At 46.3% G+C, this 23217-nt stretch overlaps 1 protein-coding gene across 1 annotated transcript in view; it reads left to right on the top strand.

Annotated features, from left to right (window-relative positions):
• Window positions 1–23217, top strand: part of MYO3B (myosin IIIB) — a 3387754-nt gene that overhangs the window by 3307558 nt on the left and 56979 nt on the right. Inside the window, exons 32-33 of the mRNA XM_069616181.1 lie at window positions 16012–16118; window positions 16504–16550. Of these exons, the coding sequence (XP_069472282.1) occupies window positions 16012–16118; window positions 16504–16550 (154 nt within the window). The remainder of the gene's footprint in view (window positions 1–16011; window positions 16119–16503; window positions 16551–23217) is intronic.

Below are 23217 nucleotides of genomic sequence, written 5' to 3' on the forward strand. Positions count from 1 at the left end.
CTTTTTGGGGTCTTTATTTCTCCAACCCGCCCTCTGCTCCTTGGGTGGCAGACTTTCGGGGGCAGGAGATTTTGGTTCCGGTTCCTGGGTTTCCAGGGGCTTTCCACAAGTGGGGGAAGGAAGCTTCATCCAAGGCCTTACATCATCCTTCCCATTGCGCCTCCTCCCTGGGAACCGGTGGGTTGTCGGGGTTCTTCCCCCGTCATTGTTCTGGAGCACCAGACCCTGGATTTGAGGCATTCTGAGCCGCCATGCTCATCTGAGGGTTCTGTTGAGCCCTCCGCATGCGACCCAGATCCTGTGCCATGTTCTGGACCTGGCGCTCTATTTGGGACACCCGCTCTGGCTGGTACGGGGTCCACATGTCTCCCCTGGGTTGATCCTGGGAAGGGTAACTATCCCTTCTCACAAAATACCCAGTGTGTGGAAAGTTTGGGTACTCTTCCACCCTTGGCCTCCCCTCTCCCGGATTGGGCTGTCTGGGCTCAGGAAAGTGGGGAAAGAAGGATGGGTTGTTTTGGGGGTTGAAATTTGGTGGGTACCTAGGAAAGAAATGTGGTCTGGCATTTGGGGGATTACTGCCCTCCTGGGGGAAGTGAGGAGAGAAGTTCCCTGTGTTTCCTGCTGTCTGGTTGGACCCCCCCCTTGGGCTGTAGGAGTCCACACATAACCCAGGATGGGTCTATTTCCCTTGTAGCGTGGGCTGATGTAATCAGGGCAGTTAGGGGTCCCATTTGTGGGGTTACCTCCCTGGCTCCCTGTTTGTGATTGGCCCAATGGCCTTCTGGGTTTGGGGTTGTTTGGATTCTGTGCAGGAAGGTTCTTATGCCCCCCTATCTCCAGATCTAAAATGGGGGCAACCTTCACCTCCACCACCTTAGCAGCAGCATGGGTGTTAGTAGTTTTGGGGCTTTTGCTACTATTTTTATTTTCCAACGGCTTCTGCATCTCATAGATGCGCATTGCTTGTTCAATGACCCAGTCTAGTGATTTTTTCTCGTGAAAGTCCCTCAGTAGCTGGGTCATAATATACTTAGGGATAGCATGAAAGAAGGTGTTTACAAATTCTTTACTGTCGGTGCGCAGCCTTCTAGTGGTCTGCGCAAAGGCGCGTTTTAACTCCTGAACAAATTCTTGTGGGGCCTGGTCTTCCCCACGTTGTAAGTTGTAGGCTGCCTTGCGAGCCTCTTGAAGGTTTCTATGAATGCAAAAATGTTTCAGGATGCCGCCCTATAGGTGGACCATCTGGAATGATTCGGATCCTCCAGCCCCGCAAAGAAGCTGGAGTACTCAGGAGAAAATGTCCACTTCACATACTGAATACAGCTTTGGCTGGCCTTCAGATGGAAAGTGTCCATCATCTGTTCAAATAACTCAAGGTGCTCCCAAACTGAATATTTTGCATTCTTGTGGTAGGGCGTAATAACGCTCCTAATTGCTTTTATTTGTTTCAGGGGATCCTTGAGCAAGGCCCTCTTGACTTTGTTGGCTTTTTAGTTCTGGTCACCTTGCTCCACTCATCCTCTGACTCAGAGGCACTTCTACCAGAGGTGGCTGTCTGGTCTTCTAGGCTCTCCCGGATTCTGAGAGCTTGGGAATGGCTGGCAGAATGTGGGGGCCTAGTTTCTTGGGACCTGTGGCGCTCAGAAGAGTCTTCTGATTCTTCCTTGCTCCCAGGATTGGCTGAGTACCCCCCCCAACTGTCGTAGCAGGGAAGAGGTTTTTAATATACTCTTAGAGGGCCTACTCTCAATGGGATTCCCCTCTAAATTTTACCGTCTGATCTCTGGGTAAGTTATTTTTTGGAGGATCCATTTCTCTGATTCTCCCCTCACTGGGGTCTCCCTGATCAGAGAAAATGGCCTAGCACTTGGGAACCTATACATCGATGCCCACCCATCCATTTCTGGGAGGCGCTGACCTATTGGCCCCACATTTCCCCTTGGGTTGAAGTCTACCATCCCCATGGCCCTTGGCTCACGTGAGCCAGTGGACATGGAGGTGGCAGAGTCCATGGGATTGAAGAGATTGAGGTCTCTGGTGCCAGGGTTCCTGAGGTTATGCTCAGGGGTTTCCCTCTCCTATCTGCCCTCATCTCTCTCAGCCCCTACTCCCTGTTGATATGCAAGAACCTGACCCTTTTGTTCTTCTGTTAAGGCCTTACTGGTCTCTATTAGTTGTTCCTGCGTAGCTAGCTGTCTATGGAGCCTGTCATTTTTCTCACAGAGAGCCTCATTGTCTCTCTGTGCTTCCTGCCTAATATTGGAGTATTGGGCCATTTTTGCTGCAGGATGGTCTCCTCCTGCAGCAAGTTCCTTACTGGCCTGGTCATTCTTTGCTAGAGCATTCTCCACCCTCCTGGCGTGCTCTAACAGTTTTTCGTAGTCCCTTTTGAGCTCACCCAGTCCCTGAAGGGCCAGGTGATTTTCTTCCATTTTGGTTTTTAAATAACTGACCTCCTGGCCTAAGGTGTCCCTTTCCTGAATTAGAGTACCCCTCTGTGCAGCCAGGTCGTCCCTTTGTTTTTTGAATGCACCAGCTTTCTGGCGCTCTTCATCAAATTCTGTTTGAGATTCAAGTTCTTTAAGAATGAATTTATTATGTTCTTCTTTTATCTCATCAATCTGATTTTCCAGGGCGATTATCTGCCCTGCGCATACTCTATTATAGTTCAATTGCTGCTCCAGCTTTTGTTGGCTCTGTAGCAGAGAATCTAACCTTTCTTGGCACTCTTTTTGTAGTGTTAGTAATTTGGTGTCCTGCTCTACCCTTTCTTGCTGCAGGAGATCCAGATCTTCTTTTACTTTTGTCAAGTACTGCCTGGTTTCACTCTCTAATTCTTGGCTCTTTTGTAGCCTTTGGTCTGCAGAGGCCAGATCAGTTTGGGACTCTTCTAGGGATTGTACTTGTCTTTTTGCCAGATCTAGGTTTTCGGCATATTTTTCCTGTATTTCTCCAATGTGGAGGTACAGGTATGCTGCTATTTTGGCAATTTGGCGTTGCTCTTCTTTTACCCTTGGGGCATATACACCTCACTAAGTGCCATGTATAATGGACCCTGGTCCTGCCATGTATCTAATCCTGTGGCAGTGGCTTGTTCTTTGATTTCTTGCAGCCAAACATTCTGATCCTGCTCAGCCCATTCACCCCTGACAAACAGTTTGTGCAGTAGTTGTTCTTTTGCCATATTAATTTCCACTGGGGTCGCCATTCCGGAAATATTAAATTCCTTCTGATTTATATCAGGGTTATTTTTACCTTTGCAAAACAGGCCAAACTCCTTTGAGTGTTTCTATTGAAGGGTGTTTTTACAGTGTAGCACAGTGTGGTATCCCAACAAGGTGTATGTACCCCGCCAGTTAGCACGCTGTGTTAGACTGTCACAAGTGGTATGTGTAATTCAGCATATCGTGACGAGCCCCCAATCTGTAAGTGATTTCAATCCGGCACTTCACCTAAGTCAACGCCTAGCGTGTAATGCACAACTAAAATCCTTATTTATTTGTGTCTAAAAGTTATTTTATTCTGAATGATGCACCACTCATATCACGCCCCTCTCTTGGAACCCCCCTGGTCACACTGAACCAGGAATCAGGCTGGTTTGCAAAGTTAAAATATTTATTTATGTATTTACAAATTAATCACACTCTGTTTAACGGGTATACAATAATCACCAATGGGGTGATGTAGCACTAAACAATCTCTTTAATCACAAGGAGTAATAGTGAGCAAAACAATTCAGCACAGAAATAATACCTTTGTGTGTGTGTTCAGAACAGATAACAGTGTGGTTGCTATTTCACCCTGCACACCCCTCAACCCCCCAATAAGACAATGTAAAGAGATAGGAGGAGAGAACAGCTTTCAGGAATGGCAGAATTCCAACAAAATATCAATCCCACTTTCCCCCCAGCAAGAGAGAAAGGGAATTGATTGGTAAGCTGTCAAAATGGTTTTTAAAGTTATCTGAAGAATGGATTGTGCAACAACACTAAATATGGTTTAAATTGCTGAAATTGTTTAAATTCTTATGGGAGCCGCTTTGTATAGTTACAGACAAACACTAGCAATGATTTGATCCTAAGAAACAATGTGAAATCTTAAAACTGAGGTTGGGTGCAATCAAAAGCTATTTTACACGTGACAGGATTCCTTAAAATTAAATTTGCGGCAAACTTTTCAGTGCGCGATAATCAGACGTTGAAATTTTGATTCTAGCCCAACAATTGAATGAGTTCTGGACGTTTTAGTGGAGGTTGTTTTTCTGAGACAGGCGCAAGAAAGGGAAAACAGGCATGCACTTTTAAAAGACAAATGGGATTTCTTATCCTAGATTATGACTATAGAAAAAGAGAATGCCACACATGAATCTCCACAGTCCTGGCCAGGGACCCTTCACGTGGTGGATACTCACTTTCTTTCTGGGATTCAATTTATTTATACACAACACTAATGATTTATGATTTTAGAAAACAAATGAGAGAAACTTAGCGCAAGAAAAGTTCTGACAATTCCAAATACTCCTAACACTACCGGTTCTGAATACAAGAGAGGATGGATTTAAGATTGGAAGTAACTAAGCAAGGTACATAGGATAGTGACACAGTTCTATCTATAGATACTCACTATATGTGTTTCAAATGGAACCATCAGGGATTCTGGTCAGGCATTGGCAGCGTCAAGGCGCTCTGGACTCCGCACGGCACGACTGGACTGGAGCTGATCTGCAATGGCTCTAGTCCCAGCACAGCACCACTGGATTGGATCTTCTGGTTCTGGTAATAATTATTTTCAGCAGGAAAGCAGTACAGCACAGCCCGGGTATCTATTTCCCCTTAGGTTTCTGGGGTGGGTTCTGGTTCTTTAAATTTAAGTCCTAGCTGAGAATGGTTCAGCTATATGATGGGCCTTTCTGCTTTCCAAGTTTCTGGAGTCTGGAGCAAGGAAGATGGGTGGCTCTACTTCAGGTTGCTCCGCCAGCAATCGGTTAGTGGGTGAATCTGTGTGTCCTTTGTGAGTCTGAGCTGTCTCTATTTATGCTTATGATAAAGGGGTTTGTGTGCTGGATTATGCTAAGCGTGCCCCCTTGGTAGGGATTGGTCAGGGTTGCCTCTCTCCCTTGATAGGAGAAAAACAGTGTGTCATGATGATGATGTGGTTTTACAAGGCCTAGAGTCCACCCCTCGCCTCTTGATCATAAAATCTACTTTTGGTACAACACATATTTACAAATGTGCAACCTCTATAACAATAACATATATAGATTACATATTTTCTGTAGTAGATACTCCTCCAAACCTCGTCGCTGTAAGATCTTGTGTCTGCTTTTTACAGAATTTTGCCCTTTTTGTCCGGAACACAATGTCCAGTTTATCCGAAAATGTGTACAAATGTGCGCGTTGAATATGGGCCTAGTGTATGAAGTTTCATGCTTCTATCATAAATACATTTGGTGTAAAACCACCTTTTCCGCTGTTTCCTTGTAGAACATGTCACATGGTTTTGCTGCCTCTTAAAATGTACAGTCAGAATTTAGATTCACAAATATATTATTTTGGTATTTTTAACAATTTGAAGTGGTAAGTTATATGTATTTAAACAAAATGTTCTTTGGGAATGTCCAGCCCCAAATGGTGGTTTGTTTCTGCCTCCTTCTGGCTCTCTGCAGTTCAGAAGCCATCTCCTCCCATTTCCTCCTGGGCCCAGGCCATTTACGACCCTTCCCACTTGGACTTCCTTTGAGCTGGAGGAAGTCCATTGTCTCCTTCTGGCTCCCCAGCAATTGGCACCTCCCCGTGAGTTTCAGCTGGGGGGAAGTGTCCTCCTTCTGGGAAGAAACCTGCCTTTCAAGTTCTTGCAGCTCAGCCAGGCTTAAAATTAAATGTTATTTCTGTTGCACTTTTTTTCTTGGTTTAAAATAAACTTGCATTTTCAAAACAAGCAGCTAGAACACTGATTCCAGATTCTAAACCATGGGATTAAACTGTTACAACCTAGGTTACTCTCAATAACATGCCATTTCCCTTGCAAACATTTGCTTTCAGCTTAGACATTTTTAAGGTTAATCAGGCAGGCTTCTGACAGCTGTCATACAGGCGGCCGAGGGTACTGCACCCAGATTTTGACAGATTCCACAAGCAGGCAACATTTGCTGTGGATGTTTTGATGACAAATCCAGCTTTTCAGGACATTGTAATATCACCATGATTTCTTGAACTCAGTAAATTGTAACACCCAGCAAGAATATTGGATGTTTGAGAGTGTTTTACACCGGTATTCTGCAGTTTCAGCAACCAAGAAAAAGGATTTAAATGCAAGATTTTGGATTTCTTTCAGCAAAGCACTGCTTTTCCCTCTGTGCTCCATTTTTACTTGTTGAGCAGCCCAGTGACATGTTTCAGGAGTGCGCTCTCTGTTCCACCACTGACAACATGCTTGCAGATTGGGCAGCCGTCTTTTTGTGTTGCAAAGTGCGGTTTCCATAGGTTTTGGTGCACATGAGGGTTTTGCGGCCATTTTGATATTTCTGGCACCAACAGAACACAGGGATGCCACGTGGCAGAGCAAAAGTGGGTCAATACATCCCACAGAGTGTGCACCCACCTGGGCTTTTTTGAAGTTTTGTAATTAAAATGAATGATGTGAGAGCAACCTCAGAAAATGTGTGGGGCTAATCCGCACACATTTTCCTATGCTTGCCACGCAACAAACACATAGTCAAGGGTACTCTGCGGGGGACACAGCATACAGGCGCAGTCCTCCCTGTCACATTTAGCTGGAATGTGACAGCCACAGGTGCATCTAAGCATCTGTGAAGGGGGAAGGTAACCCATTCCTCTAGCTATGGCCAGCCTAATTAAAATATCAAAGGGTCCATGGATCCTCCCTGTTCTATTGTCAAGGTTTGTGTGGTGGCAGCACATAATGATACGAGTTAAATGAAAACAGGCCTGCAAAGAGGCCTGGTCACTGAACTAACACAAGGGACAGGGAACATCCACATCTCTTTGATATTTAATGTGTCAGCTTGAAGCTAGCTCCCACCTCTCTATGTAAAGGGCAGTGAATTTCATGCCTGGGACAACTGTTTACAGTAGGCAACCCCTAATGGGAACCCCCTTTCAGAGGGAAGAAGTATGTGATTTCATGGAGACAGAAAGTTTGTTCTCACCACAAACTTCAAGGGAGACCTGCGCTTTGATCAGGAGTCACATAGAGCTCAATTCCCCAAAGAGACACTTTGATCCACAACAGACAGGAACATGGGTGGGACTTAGTAGTACATGTTGTCACCCCTTACCTTTCCTGTTGCAAATCACTCTTGTTATGACCTCACGCATAACAGAAGATTGCTGGTCAGCAGCCAGGATTCTTTCATTAAGGTAAGCTTTGCCTGCACCAATCACTAGGGCCCATTTGGCTTTAATAGAAGGCTGAGCTCTTCACTTAGCCGATCATCCGACGACTTTGAAAGGAGTAAGAACAAGGACTCATTTGGACCCTGGCTGAATGTACTGTCTGCCTTACAGCTTCTGCCAGTGAAGGAGGCCAGGATTTCCAAGAGGGAAGCACGATCCCTGCCCTAAACATTTTCCAGGGAACAGAAGGAGATACCAGACTCAGAGGACCCATCCAGCAGCTCAAGTACTGATATCCAGGCAGCACACAGCGTGCCATGCTACGTTCTGCCAGCAAGCTTCCTAGGTGGGAAGTTCCAGAGAGTCTCTGAAAAAAGGACAAGGCTTTTGCCTGCAAACTCTCTCCTTAGCTTTGGCCCGTCGACCCTAAAGGACGACACAAACCTTGCGAAGAAGCTAGGAGGAGTGCCACAACAAGCATCAACCAGTGTCCATCTTTTAAGGACATTTTTGAGACATTTGAGTCTTCTAACCACGACCTGCTGCACCACTGACTGTTGTTACGCTGTAGTCACTAAAGCCGTTCGAGATGCCTCAACCAGCGTTCCAGATTTGGCAACCAGCACAAAGACAACGATTCTTGACCCAGAGCCACCATGTAGGCCAGCCTACACCCGTTCGTCGAGCCTTGCTTGCCAAACTGCCTGCCGCAGGATACCCGCAGCAGTCTCTCGTCTTGAACTCTGTCGCAGGAGCTGCAAAGCATCCTGGAACAGACTCAACACTGTCGAGCATCAAGATCATCTCAAGCACCAGTTACATTGTGGTTCTGTCCCCCTGGTCCTTCTCTGAAGGCCCCTAGTGACATTTATGACCCCTTGCTCCCTTGGTGCTGAAGCCAAATAACCTTGAACAGTTAAGATTTATTGCTTTACTGACTACTCTCCTGTCAATATCCAGAGTGCATCCCTTTCTTTCGTGAAACTCTCTGTCCTTTTTATACCTTTGCAGGGTGTGTTGTTTAGTGTGCGAGAACTGTCTGTTGTAATAATAATATATTTTTGTACAACCTTAACTGGACAATCCCTTTTATCATTGGGCAATTAATGTCTTTTCGCTGCGTTGCAACTAACCAACGATCCACTAGCTTGCGTAGATAAGCCTGCCGTTCCGTCCACGTTACCGAAATTAGACAAGGAGGTTTCTAATTTACTTGTGTTTCCAATCTGTTCGGATCCCTTCTGGTGTACCAGAGGTGTTAGGCTGATTGATGGTTTAGAAACCGATATTCATCCCTGGACCCCTGGTGCCCCGGACGTTGATTCGTCAAAGGAAGACGTTCTGTAATCTGCCTCGGAGTTTTCACTTTTGATTGCAGAGAAACTCGCTCTTGCTGCTTTGTGGGTATGGCTAGCCACCAACACTGACACCTTTTTTAATTGTGTTATCTTGCAAGAGATGTTACTTTTAACCAGCAGCATGTTTTTAAATCAGGGCATTTTCAATCTGCACTAGGCAGTTATCGGAACAAATAACAGGCCACAGAGATTGTATCTGCTGGATTTAGGTATGCAGGTGCTCGTATTTGAGAGGGCGGCCTCATATATCTGTCAGATGGGCTGTGTTATTGGTTGTGTTCGGTGTCTGCTGCTTGCGCCTGATTTGCAGTGACACAATGGAGAAAGAGCTGTCTGAAAGGGTTCCACGGCGTTTGCATTACAGCCATATTGTGTTTTTATTCTAATGTTTAGGCAGTTTCTTTCATTTTAAAAGGAATAACATGCAGAGAAGGTATATATCGCGCTCTCTCTTTTGCTCTTTTGCTGAAGTAGCAACATGGCAGGAAGCATCTAGTCTTTTAAACGCATGTTCTGCTCCTCAAACAGTTGTATGTATTCACGCTCGCTCCACAGTACTGAAAAGAAACGTAACGTAGGAGCCATGAGGTCTGCTTTTGTCCAAAAACATGTCCGTTTGTGTGTTTGTACACTGTATCTTTTCATAGTAAGCTTAACCCCTTTCATAAAATGTTTTATTTATTTATTTGCATGAATTTTTATTTCATCCGTTCATATACGGTACATAAGTATGGCGTAAAATACAATTTTGTTTAAGGGACGTTACGGTTGCAGTGCAAACAACAAAACCGCCATCCTAACCGAACCATAACTGCCACCCCCATGCACTGCTCATGACGTCTCTCAGGTTGTTGCCATGGACAATGGTGTCTTTAAAAAAAACGTTAGAGTTTTGTTGGGCTTTTTGTGTCATTTAAAAGTGCCTGTAAGCAGTGTGGTTAAAATATTGTTTTCCCTAAACTGGTTTTGTTCTTTTGGTCATGTAGGAACTGCGGCTTTTCCCATGTCATTTTAGTTAGCATATATGGCATCATGATAAGTGCATGGGGGTGGCCGAGCTATGCTTCCTGGTGGTAGAGTTCGGACTGCAGTACGGGCCACGACTGGTGAATTTCTGTTGTATTGTTATTTGCGCTGCAACCATGGTGTCTTTTTAGCAAAGTTGCTTCACTGAATGGGTTTTTAATGATATACAAAATCATACATACACACCTACAGTACACCACTGAGCTACCCAATGGCCTTGCGGCTTTGACCAGAGACCACTTTGCCTTGGACTATTTCCAGAGGCCACTTTGACCACTTTGCCTTGGACTATTTCCAGAGGCCACTTTGCCTTAAGCAGGGCTTTGTCATCATAGACATGGAAAAGGGACTTAGTCCCTTTTCCCTATGACGGTGGCCATCTTTTTATTCTTCTTTTTTTTTTGCCTGGGAGATTGGTGTTGCGCAATAAGCGCAATAAGCGCAGCCAATCTCCTGAGAGAAAAAAAGGAACCAATTGCAACCCGAATAAACCCCAGGGTGAGAATTGCTTTCAGCCCTGTGGTGGGGAGCGGACATTGTGGGTAACCGCTGCAGGGGTGAAAGCCATAATCTTCCTATCCTATCCTGGAAATGTTTGTCATTTCTGTTTCACTTCCCACCTTTTCAACCTTTGAACCTTGTAAGGGGCTCTAAGGCAATTTGGAGAGCCACCACTGAACAAACATTCAAATAAGATTAAAACATTATAACAACCAAACTCTTCTAAACGATGCTCAAACTCTATCAGCTAACAAGCTAAGGCACCCCCTAACTCCTCCCACCATCCTACCTGAACCAACTGCCCAACGCACTGCCACTGCATTCTTCCCTCAAGACTACTCTATTTGTAAATATGTAAATATGCCTCAAGCTCTCAATGTTTAACATATTGTTCGTTCCTCTAATCCTTTTACATGGTGTATTTGCTTACTCTTGACCCTTCACAGCCCAGTGTATGTCATTCAGTGCAATCTAAAGGCACTTTCTGCTAGACTGCCTCTATTCTCAGTTATTGCCCTACTTTGCAAGACATGTGTGTTCGGAATGAGAGCAGGTACTTAAATAAAACCAGCATATAAAATATCAGCAGCACCAAGGACAAGGAGCCTTTCTTAGCTTAATGCCAATTAAAATATTCCCATACTATTGACTTTATCCATACTTGTTTCATGTGCAGCTCGCCCCTGGAATTCTGGTTGCTAAAGCAGGGGATTCCCAGAGCACATGAATACTAGCAGGGACATTGGGAGGCCGTATAGGGGAAAGGAAAGAAAATGCAATCACAATAAATCACACAAACATTGCAAGGCTTCACAGAGAAAAACGTGGCAGAAATAACACAGTAAAAGGTCGCAGGATCAGCAATACAGCAGGACCACCTGTGTCCTCACTGCACTGCTGTATTGCAGGTCTGCAACCCTCTGCTGTCAAGGAATGAATGCATCGTACGTGTGCTGACCGTTCCGCATGTTCATGCTGGGTGCTCACATAGTGTACCCCTGGCAACAGGATAGTGAATGGCAGTAAAGGTGGAGTGTGGATGTACCTTGCTACATGACACAGAAGCTGGTTCTTTACTCACCATGTCTATTAAGCTGGGTAGAGTCATGTGAGGTATTGCACCGCTGAAGAGTAGAGTGGTTTGCACACAGTAAACACGGCCTCTGCCCTCATTGAAACAACTTTATTCAGAGCAGGGCACATTTTTTAGTTTGGGCACGTCTCCCTCTTTTCTTTAAAGAATTAAGCCACTACAGAGCAGCTGTAATTTTGCCTGCCACCAACGACATGGGGCACACACGCCTGCATGGCATGATTGTGGCGAGGGTAGGGCATTGGCAGAGGAGCAGACCGGGTAGGGCCTGAGCGGGCAAGGCCAAACTAAAATCTGTAAATGCCCACTCAGCAGCGCTGTGTGGGCATTTACAGATGTTGATGTCCATGCAACTACATTAGCTTCAGGCCCCACTTGTTAGCCAATCCTGGCTGCGCCTCTGTAATTACGTGTGAATTTGGAAACACCTCCTCCCTCCTTCACACTCCATGGCATTTGTTCTGTTTCAGGCATGTGACGCTTAAATGAGCCAAACCTAAAAAGCGCAAGTTGGAATGGAAGGAAACTGCGCATTAAATAACAGACATGAAAGAAAAGTAGAGGGTTGGCAACCGTCTTGATGAAACAAATAAAAGAACCGTTAGAGGGATGGGGTGAAGGTTCCTTTGGTCTGTGGGGTGCAGACCCACATCATTAGTAAATGCTGGGCAGTGCACGAGATATGAGGATTGTAGTCTGTTATTTACTCAAAGTGCCTGTTCGAAGAAGGCGATGTGTGCTGTGATAAGGGCCTATGCCTAACCCTTGAGACAACGGGTGGGCTCGCCAAAGGGGCTGGCGGTGCTGCTGCCTTTTTCGGATCCATGGCGGTGCAGAGGTTGTTAATGTTAATGTTAAAGGTATTTGTACCGCGCACGGCCACCAACGGAGTTGGTCCCCAGGCGCTCTGGTGGATCTGTAAACGAGAAGGTGGGGAGAGTTAGTAAGGCGAAGAGGGAGTAGGATAGTGAGAGAAGTGGTGTCCTGTTAGCAGCTTCAACTCGGTTTGCACCATGTGCTGAGTTTTGTGAAGGGAGGATCCACAGGCTTACTCCACCATGCACAAGTCAGTGGGCAGGGGCTTGGACCATAAGCTAAAACCTACCAATGTCCCTTTAAGTATCTCCCGTGTGCCCAGCACTCATGCATTTAGTAAGTTGCGCTTGCACACAGCCTCCTGGGATGAGGCTAATCAAGATATGTATAATATGTGTACTGTTCGGGCACTTTGACATTGTGGGCAAGATCAGCACCTTGCCAGTCATTCTGCCTGTTTTTTTGCTTCACACGGACCAGGGGTGAGCTGCGTCGACCCGGCTGAGCGAAAGCAGACGTTGGATCTAAGGAGAGACAAGTGCTGTACTCTCCACGCAGCTCAGATTGGGGCTCCAGAATCCGAGATGATGGTCTAGCCAGATATAGGGTCGGTTCCCCGCACAGTGCAGTGCATTAATTCCAAGGATGAGGTCTGCCCAAACCAGTCCCTGCAAAGGTAAAGTAATGCCACACAGATGTCCTCGATTATGAGTGGGACAGTCAAGGGGTAGGAGCCTAAGCACTATAAGCAAGACAACGTTAACCAGAAAAGTGCAGATGTTTGGAGAGAAGTAAAGGAGTGAATTTGGAGCGTGCTGGAGAAAGTAGGAGGAGTTGAAGCGGGGGATGGAGGAAGGCAGCAAGAGGGAATAGGCCAGAGGAGCAAGTTGAAGTAGGGAAATGTAAGGAAGAGGTCAAGACTAAAGAGGTGGTAAAGATCAAGTAGGAGGTGGAGAATTAAAGTTGTAGGATAAGGGGGGTGAGGCGTTGCAAAGAGGAGGAACCAGGGTTGTTGCTAGGTTTGTAAAAGATCTGGGGCTACGCTAGAGTCAGAACTGTCGGGACTTGTGCCTAGCTAGCCCATTGGTTGTAGCCCCTGAGCTTCTATGCAGTGCTACAACCAAAAGACCCGGGGATATAGCCTCCCCAGCCCCCCCCCGTAGTGATGCCGCTAGAAGGACCATCAAAGGGAGTGAGGGATAGGAAAAGGGGTTTAAAGAAGAAAGGAGGGTGATGTTAGTACAATCGGAGAAGAAGAGTATAGTCGCGGGGACACTTGGGAAGACCCCAGTAGAGGAGAGGTGGAAAGTTAGGAAAAGATTAGCGAAGGAGGAGAGGAGAAACAATCAATGAGATGTGGAGTTAGGATGATGGAGCAGGCCTGACAATAGGGGCATTGACAAGGTTTGGAGAATGAGCAAGTGTCAACATGAAGGCGATTAAAAGGAGTGTGGTGGAGAGGAGTGGCCAGGAGGAGAAAGACAGGTCCCTTTCGGCACAAGACTGTCTGAATCGTTGAGGAGGTAAACCAAGAGTGTTGGGCACTAGAGCCAGGATCTTGTTACAGGATATAAAAATACCTATCTCAACTAGTAGAGAAGCACAGGTGAATTGCTTCCTGGTGGAAGCTTTGGTGCTGAGTCTGCTGTTACCCAGTCCTCTCTCCAGTAACTTCCTAAATAACATGCAAGTGCACAAGGAGCCCAGAGACCCAGACAAAGGCATCTCCCAGGAGTCCAGGGAAAGAAGCAGGAGACTGTACCAGGAGCCTGGACATTGTGAGGCCCATTATGCCTCACTTGCGCCCAAAAACTGTGAGTAACTGAGATGAGGTGACCAAGAAGAGATATCCATACCGAGGATCGTGAAAGCCAGAGACATTTGATTAAACACAGTGACTTACTTTTTTCTGTTTTTGCCCTTCCCCCCTTGATTTAGGATGACAAAAACGGAGGCTTGTTATGCCAAAGAGAAGCCCTCTTGTCGAATCCTAGTGTCAGTGGCTGAAGGAAAGTCCAGGGATGTCATTTCATCAAAATGCCAGGGGTAGCGGAAGTGACATCTCATGACCTTTGATCTCTGAAGACATCACAGGAAGTGATGCCTTTTAACCCCACCCTGAAGTTACATCACAGGAAGTGATAGAACACAACCTTTCAACCCTTGAAAAAACAGGAAGTGGCATCACATAGCATTGTTCCTAAGTACACTACGAAAAATATGGTTACAATATCCCTGTAATGTGATAATCATTTCATACAAGAATGGATCTCCATATGTATTCTTAATATCAGTGTCTATAGGCCCATATTACCAATTAACTGTAATCAAGCAGAAGTCCAAGGCCAAATGATAATGATGTATTATATATAGCACTTACACTTAAACATTTTATATAGAACAAATACACATACAATATCACCCAACTTGTGTTGGTACTCATTTATCAACCTCTGAAGGATGAAAGGCTGAGTTGGCCTTGCCGGGATTTGAACTTGTAACCTGCAGATCACACACACATTGCAGCAGCAAGCTCTCAACCTACCAGGCCTTCTTACCGCCTATAGCTATCTTACCGGCTATAGTAAAATGAGCAATTACATATCTGAATGTTCTCAAAGTCAGAAAGAAAATGACACTCTGCAGTGGATACCATTAAACTGGTAACTTAGATTTAACAGCAGGCCGGTTCATCTACAGGTCTGGTGCAAAGTTGGCCTGTGTGGATATACTTTTCATGCTTCAGAGGTTGGCAAAATACATACCATTGGGAGGGTTCATAACTGTGTAGTAAAGAATTTAGAGTAGCACAGGGAAAGATGCCCACTCACACAGCACCCCGTACTCCGGGCACTCGTTACCTCATACATGCAAACAAACATCCTGAACAGCGTGCCATGGAGATAGGAGACACATTATAACAAAGCATTAATTGTGGCACAATGAAATCAAGGGCCACTTTATGTGCTATGGTGAAACATTTCTACCCTGTGAACAAGCTTTTAGGCACAAGGATTTTGTCAAGTGACCGGGGACACTGAGATGGAATATCTTGTGATGATCATAACAGAGACAGCGGCAGAAATGAACATGCTATAACTGCAACTTGGGAAAAGCATCATACATAGTCTGAAATGGATGCTTATTCTACTCTAAATGCTTTTTGGAAGGTTTTGTCTGCATTGTGAATTTGAGGCGTTTAAGAACAGACTAAATCAGTGACTCCCCCCCCTGGAGTGTGCCTGAAATAAACATTTAATGAGTCTAGTAAGTATTGTGTAGAATTCCAGAAAGACAAATGATTTGTTTTTCCTATTCTTTCTTATTTAGGGTCACTGCTCAAAGTGTTACACTTGTGGAACCCCCGTCGCCCTGTTGTTTTTTAAGAGGCCTGCACAAGAAAGCCAACCGCTCCAGAAACAAGGAGCCACATGGTGCTCACCACAGCCCTGGAGCTTCAATTTTAAAATATGTTGTACACATTTTTTTGTTATTTTAGGGGTAGCAAGGGAGACCACATAGGTAGCAAAGGAGACCTCAGGGGTCGCAGGTGCAACCCCTGGCGACCCCCCAAATGATGTCCCTGGAAAGTCCCAACAACTGGGAAGTGCTTGAGAAGTGTGTATTTATTTTGGCCAACACTCTTAACTACCTTAATAACACTCTTATTTAACCCGCTCCCATGTTTGTTTGCTACTGATCCTGGTCGGCTTCATGGCAGTTTCATGAATTGTGCGCATTTGTGTTTTCTCGTAATGTATGTACATTAAAAATCTTTGTTTCTGGATATTTCGTCTAGTCTTCTGTAAAAACCGCTTGCTTTTCACAAACATTTAGGAATATGTGTTTCCTCCAACAGGTTCAGGAAACTGCAGCGAGCAGACACAGCGAACACCTCGCCGGCGTTGCCAGCCACCCAAAATGCTGAACAGCCCCGAGGACAACATGTACTACAACCATTTAAATGTGAGTTCAAAGTGTCCATGAATCTGGGTGGCTGTCTTTGTTGCCAGCTCATGATTATTTCATTCACACCTGTGCCAGCCCCCGCCCCAGCCTCCCAGCCCCACCCACCGCAGCATTGCTCTGCTCGCGAGCATGTGCCTGGCCGCTCTATCTTGCAGCTTTCAAGTCAGGATGTCTGCCTTCACGGTGAATAATTGATGTGGTTTATCAAAGTGGAGCAAGATGCAGGCTTCATCGGGCTCACTCCAGGCCTTTGATCAAGAAAATTATGCTGTGACTTCTGATATTATCAGCATCTGCTTGCGTTCAACACAAAATCACTTTGAATTAAAAATTAACAGCCTGCTGCCCGGCTTTGACTGTGTGCTCTTGGCTTTGTCTGCAGGGAGCCCTGGAATATCAAGGGAGCAAGAGGAAGCCAAGAAAACTCGGGTAAATATCCCTCTTCCAAGTTCTGAGCGACTGTAAACACAGGAATCCCTCTGGAAGGGGAGAATACACTGCCCCGCCGGGTAGAAATATCTTGGGGCTGTGAAACCTTTTGACAGTAGTGCACATGAAATGCAGCTCCGTTGCTATTTGCGAAGCCTAAGAGGTAAATCAGCTTTGAGTTGCTACGCAAAGTTTAATACCATCGAAGCAAAAAACTGCACATGGCACCGCACATCAGTGGAGCCCTAATCTCTGGATACATCATAAGCAAATCATGTTTAAAAGGAATTCAATTCAGGCTCGGATTGGCCTATAGGGCAACAGGCCCATGGCTGAACCAAAAACACAAAGGGCCTGATTTAGGCAACGTTTTCGTTTTCCTATGGGATTGCACCATTATAAAGCATTTCCACGAATCAGGCCAAAAATTATGTTGTGGGCCTGATTTCTTTCAAAACAAAGTGTCCCGCTTTTTGGGCCAATGTGGGCTTGTCTGATGAGTTACTTCACTATGGAGCTAATTGTTCTGATCAGTGTTGCTGAATAAATATTCTTTAAAATGCTCAATTTGCAAAACATGATATTAAAAATACTCCCCCTTGGGGGACTATTGAAACAGTCTGTCACAAAAGGAATGAATTGCCATTTGCAGCGGTGCGCCACTTTTTCATTGGTGCCCGAGGCAATTTTATGGCCCAGTCCGACCCTGATTCAATTGATTGGTTCAGTATTGCATATCTTAAAGATGGCGAGGGGGTTAAACACTGTTAACATGTGGGTGAGGGCGCACGGGGCAAGATGTATGTACTGTTTGCAATGGCTCGATCAGGGGCCTGTTGTAGTGGCAGAGCTTTGTAAAAAGAAGAGCATGCGCAATGACTCAAGCTGTGTTTGCTACAACAGGATAGTTGCAGCAAAAGAGCCCTGCATTTACCTGCACTGAAGGAGTTCATTGGAGCACCTCCAGGGAAACACGAATGAGCATGCCCAAAGCAGTGACATCATGGACCACGCGATAGTGTGTGTGCGTTCAAAATAAACCGGCCTTGCACTGACATTTTCACCCCACAAAGTAACAGTTCCCTGTGAGGGCTTCACCAAACTCACAGGAGGAAAAACAGACAGAATTCAAGGTTCCCAACTGGGGTTCTATCACTTTTTCCCCATGTGACCAAGAGCTTGAAGGCAGGGCATGATGGGGAAAAGGACCTAGCTCAAACTCAAAGTAAAGGGCATTTGCAAGAAATGAGAGGGAAACTCCCTTCCAGTCAAGGTGCACAAGGAGGGCTGCAAGCAGAGCAGGATTTCTGATGGGGAGTGACTCCTCCAGGAGTGGAAGAGGAAGCATCAAGCACTTGTACTAAGAGGCTGCTAACTCCCAGTGCACGTCTGTCACATGCAAAGGCCGTGTCTTGGTGACCCTGCGGGGAACCCTGGACAAATATTAGAGCGTGATAGGGCTGCCTAACAGCCTGGGAGAGGCCTTGAGCATTAGAGCTTGAGCGGAGCATTGACAAACCTAAAATATACCTGCAATATCAGCAGGGGCGTTGAGAGGTTTTACTAAGTTTTTAACGTTAGGAGCGCTGAAACCCCTTAATGATGCCTGGAACCTAACAAGAGCACTGGGAAGCCTGAAAGATGCTCAGAGATTGGGAGGGGCATTGAGAGGTCTACAAAGAGTTTAGAGGCTGCGAAATGGAAGCATGATATGGCACTGATAACGCGCCTTTCCACAGGTGTTTCTAGGCGCCACAAGACAAGGGAGGGAACACAGGGCAAACGATCCAACTAGGCCTTGTGCCATTCGGATGGTGCAAGTGCAACAACCAAAAGTGCAAGGGGAGGGTAGAGGGGAAGTGCAAGGGGCAGCTTGACTCTGAGTAAGTGCAGCCAGGGCAGCACGGTGCTAGATAAGTGCTACCAACCAGGGTGGCTGTAGGAGTTACAGCTTACTGCCCCAAAGCGCAGGGTAGGCCCAGAGGCAGTGCAAGGAAGACTGGTCTAGGGGGAGCCTGGTACTTAGTGAGACTCTGAGGGTACCAGGCAAACAGTCAATGCAGCAGACAAGTAAGTTAGCAGGGAAGCAAGAGAGAGAAGGCAGAGGCGGAAAGGAGGGTCTTGAGCTGCTTCCGGAGTTTCAGGTGATCTGGCCCAAGTCTGAGAGGGGCAGGGAGACAATTGCAGAGGTAGGCACATGCAGAGCAGAGAGATATACCCCCCACTCTCTGTCTAGATAAGCGTCTGACCCAGAGATTGTTGGCAGTAGCAGAGCGAAGGGCTCTAGAAGGAAGGTATTTCGGCAGAGGGAGTTGGATGTAGTGCAGGCCCCGGCCCCAGAAAGCCTTGTGGACGATGCAGAGGGTCTTGAACTTGATCCTTGCAGCCACCAGGAGACAGTGGAGAGATTTCAGGGCTGGAGAGATATGGTCCCTGGGTTTGAGGCCAATTGTAAATCTTGCAGTCCTATTCTGGATTACTTGCAGAGGGCGGAGAGTAGAGGCAGGTAGATTGAGAAAGAAGCTGTTGCAGTAGTTAAGCCTGTATAGGGCCTGGGCTCTGGACACAGAGAGCTTCTGTGGGAAAGTGAGAAAAGGCAGAATACCTCTGAGGAGGTGCAGCTGGAATTGGGCCTTTTTGGCAAGGTCTGTGATGTGAGGAGAGAAGGAGAGAGTGGAGTGGAAGATAACCCCAAGGTTTTTTGCCTCACAGGAAGGCAAAGGTAGAGGGTGCAAGGAGGGTGGCCGGAGTGAGAGAGGGAAAGCAGGGGTCCCAATGAGAAGGATCTCTGTCTTACTGGCATTAAGGCAGAGATCTTTGGAGGCACACCAATCCTGAATCGCAGATAGACAGGAATGAGCGAGGGAGATGAGGCGACTGGAGGAAGCCTGAAAGAGAGCTTAGTGTCATCCGCATAACACTGAAAGTTAGAAGAAAAGGTGGAGATGAAGTGGGCTGAAGGGGCCAGATAGACATTTAGGAGCCTGGGTGAGAGGATTGAGCCCTGGGGGACACATGTGGAGAGAGAGGTGGTGGAGAGAAAGGCCCCAAGTTGGACCTGGGAGGCGATAGTTTGCCGGACAAGTAGGATCAGCAGAAGGCTTTTTAAGCTTGAAGAGAGAGGGGAAATATCCATTGGTGAAAGAGTGATTGCAGAAGTCTTCCAAGGCTGGAGCAAAGGTGCAAATGTGGTCCTTGATGGTTCTGGAAGAGCAGAGAAGCACCTGTTTGGACAACACGTTCATAGATCAGACTTGTCTAGAGAACCATCGTCAAGTGTTGTCAGAGAGAAGGAGGAAAAAGGAAAAGGAGGGGGAGAGGCGGCCAGAGGAGGCCTGAGAGAGGTAGAGGTGGAGGAGGAGGAAGAGGAAAGTGAGGACAGGATGACCCGTGTTTTAGTGGTGAAATGAGAAGCCTGCACCCTGCAGAGGGCCTGCGAGGGAAGAGGACATGTGGAGACTGCAGTAGTATTGGCCAATTCCATGCAGATTTTAAAGAGTTTGGCCGTGTTGTTAGATGCCACAAAGACAGAGGCTTGGATATGGGTCCTCTTCTTGGAGAGGACAGAGAGTCTGTATTGCATTTGGAGCAGGCAGCAGGCCAGTTTGTCAGAAGATGCACCTGGAGCCCTCCACTTCCTCCCAGCCACCCTGTACTTGTGTTTTAGGGTGGCAAGGTCGAAGTCATGCCAAGAGTTGCACTTGGAGGTAGGCTTCAGGCGGATTCTCATGACAGGGCCAAGGATGTCTAGAGTGTTGGTGACAGAAAGATGCAGGGGCAAAGAAAGTAGAGCCAAAGGCCTCCACTGACACTTGCTTTATGGTCAGAATGACAGAGAAGGAAGGTTGCAGTGCTGGGGTAGACTTTGTGGTACACAAAATTTCAGGTCGGAGGAGAGCAGAAAGTGGTCAGTCCAAGAGAGAGCAGTGGTGAGAGGGTTAGATCAAGGGATGTCTGAGGAGATGAGTACATCCAATGTGTGTCCGGCAGAGTGTGTTATGCCAGAGGGTAGAATGGAAAGAGAGAGAGAGCGTGGCAGAGGTTACAGAAGAGCACAGAGGAGGGAATAGAGACATCCAGGTGGATGTTGAGATCTCCAAGGAGGAGAAGTTGAGAGGTAGAGGCATGGAGAAAAGAGGAGAGGTCAGCCCATTCATGGAGGAAGAGGATGACCGGGCCAGGTGTAGATCAGGAGAGAAAGAGCCTGCAGATCAGGCATTCAAAGGAGGAGTAGGCCTGCATAGGAATGATAGAAGCTGGGACCCACTCCAGAAAGATAAGGGCCACTTCACCTCGGGCCGATTGGCTCTGGTCTCAGAGAGGATCCTGTAGCCCTCAGGGAGGAGAGTGTGAAAACACATGACAGAGCTGGCCGTGATCTGTGTCTCGGTGAGAGCAAGGACATCCAGTTCAAGGTCTTTGAGGAGTTTGCAGATGTCAGAGGAGTGTTTAACAGCAGAGCAAGACCTTAGATTAGCGACGTGAACCAGGTTGCCACATTTGACAGACTTCTGGAGTGCGGTACACCCAGCGGAAATGAGAGTGGGCAGAGGCAGTAGTCAGAGGTGGTATGAGGGCCAGTGAGGAGGAGGAGGAGGTAGGTGCCAGAGAGGCAGTGGAGGAAGGAGGACGCAGAGGAGGCAGAGAAGTGTTAGAGAGAGTAGCAGGAGAAGGAAGAAAGTTGATAAGTTGCAGCAAATACCTATCGAAAAGTAGGAGATTGGGCTGAGAGCCCTGGACTAAGATGGTACCATGTAGATAGACATTGATGATGGTTTTAGAGGAATGGAAGGAGGCCAAGAGGACCTCCCACCAGATGCCACCATTAATGGGAGAGGAGCAGAGAGGAGGGGGAACAAAAACCATATGAGGGGTCCATAGGTCTGGAGAGGGAACGACAAAGAGGATGTCAGTGAGAGTCTGTCTGGAGGAAGCAGCGCTGTTGTGGGTAACAGTTTTAGGAAGGCCTGGATGGAAGACCAGGATATCCTTCTTGAACCTTTTTCTTCCAGACTTAGTGAGAGGGATAGGATAGGAGATAGAGTAGCAGTTTGAGAAGATGGGAGAAATGGAGAGCACAATAGAGGGAGCGAATAGGCAAGAAGGGAGAGTGAGGGATGGGAGAAACACAGCCCAAAGCTGCGCACCACAGGAAGCACCAGAGGGGGGAGGGGTTCGCACAGAAGGAGGTACACGGGAGGCAGCAAGCAAATAACACACCAAGGGGAACAGAGGAGTAATGGATGGACGATGGAGGGTTACAGCGCACTGCAAACACCCAGCTTCGAATGTCCTAAAAAGGAGGGGAACAAGTGTGTGAACTAAGAAAAGGGCTTTGTCCAGGGAGTAGCCTGGGGTGGCACATACTACCCCTTAAATCTGATTGGTCACCCCATTATCCTAAACTATGATCATTATGTGTGTGTTCACTCGTACTTCATGCCACCCCTGCATAAGTCAGTGCCCCACTTGGGCCACCCCAGTAAAAAGAGTCTTGACACTCCATTGCATGAGAAGGACCTTGAAAGGCTTGGAAGGAATCAGAGAAACACACTAGATGCTGGAAATATTGAGAAAGAGGTCAAAGAGCAGACTCTGGGAGACTAATCCAGAGGGATGAAAATCCTAACCGTATGCAACAAACATTGTCTGATAAAATAATGATGTAATTTTACAAATGCCACAGAAAAAAAGAGTCCCCCAGAGACTTGGTGCGTGTCAGACTGAAGTATTTATATTGTAACAGAACTTTAAGACGTCAGTAAATACTGGATTCACCAGCAGCAATTAATTCTAAATAAAGCAGCAAGGATGATTGTTACCTTGAAGTCTTGGGATGCAGTAGTAATGTAGGCATTATGTTGGGTTCCAATCAAACAAAGAATCTCCTTGAAGGACTTGTGTATCATTCACAAAGTTGTGTTGCTTATGGGGCTCACTTACCTGAAAACAAGTGTTCACGAGCACCAAACAAAAATAAAATCCAGACTCTTCCAGCCTTTGCAGTTGAAACTACTATGGCTGCCGCTCATTGGCAGCGGTGGGTTCCAAATGCTAGAACAACCTTGTGTTTGATGTTAGGACAGAACTTAGTCACAAAAGATTTAGGAGAATTACTAAGACATGACTGTTCTAGTAGGCTTTTGTGAGTTAATTTGTTTTGCGCCTGCAGCCACCAATTTCTGACATATTGGTACCTGTTGTATCTGTGTGATATGTTTCTGTATTTAGGAATATGAGTGATACTCTTACATTGTGCTTGATTATAATTTGATTTTATTTTGATGCATTACGAACACACTTCAGACAGAGTTAACTGCATCCTAGCACACATGTTAATGAATTCATGTCCAACATCAACCATTTAGTACTTATTAACAGTAGACTGAGAGTTGGCAGTTAATTAAACAAGTGATCCTTTAAGGCTTTTCGAAATGAGGAGAGGGATGTGATGCTTCGAATATTAAGTGGCAATAGGTTCCATAGTCTAGCACCATACATTGAGAAGCGTCTGTCGCCCCTATGGGCAAATCTAGATGGCGGATCACTAATAAATGCTTATCCAGAGATCGAAGGAGGCACTCGGGCTTATAGGAAACCATCTTTCTGGACAAGCGACTAGGGGCTAAATTGTTGAGGCACTTACAAACCAGGCATAGAATTTTAA

Source organism: Ambystoma mexicanum, chromosome 9 (assembly GCF_040938575.1).
Source record: "Ambystoma mexicanum isolate Mex_15411 chromosome 9, UKY_AmexF1_1, whole genome shotgun sequence".
NCBI lineage: Eukaryota > Metazoa > Chordata > Amphibia > Caudata > Ambystomatidae > Ambystoma > Ambystoma mexicanum.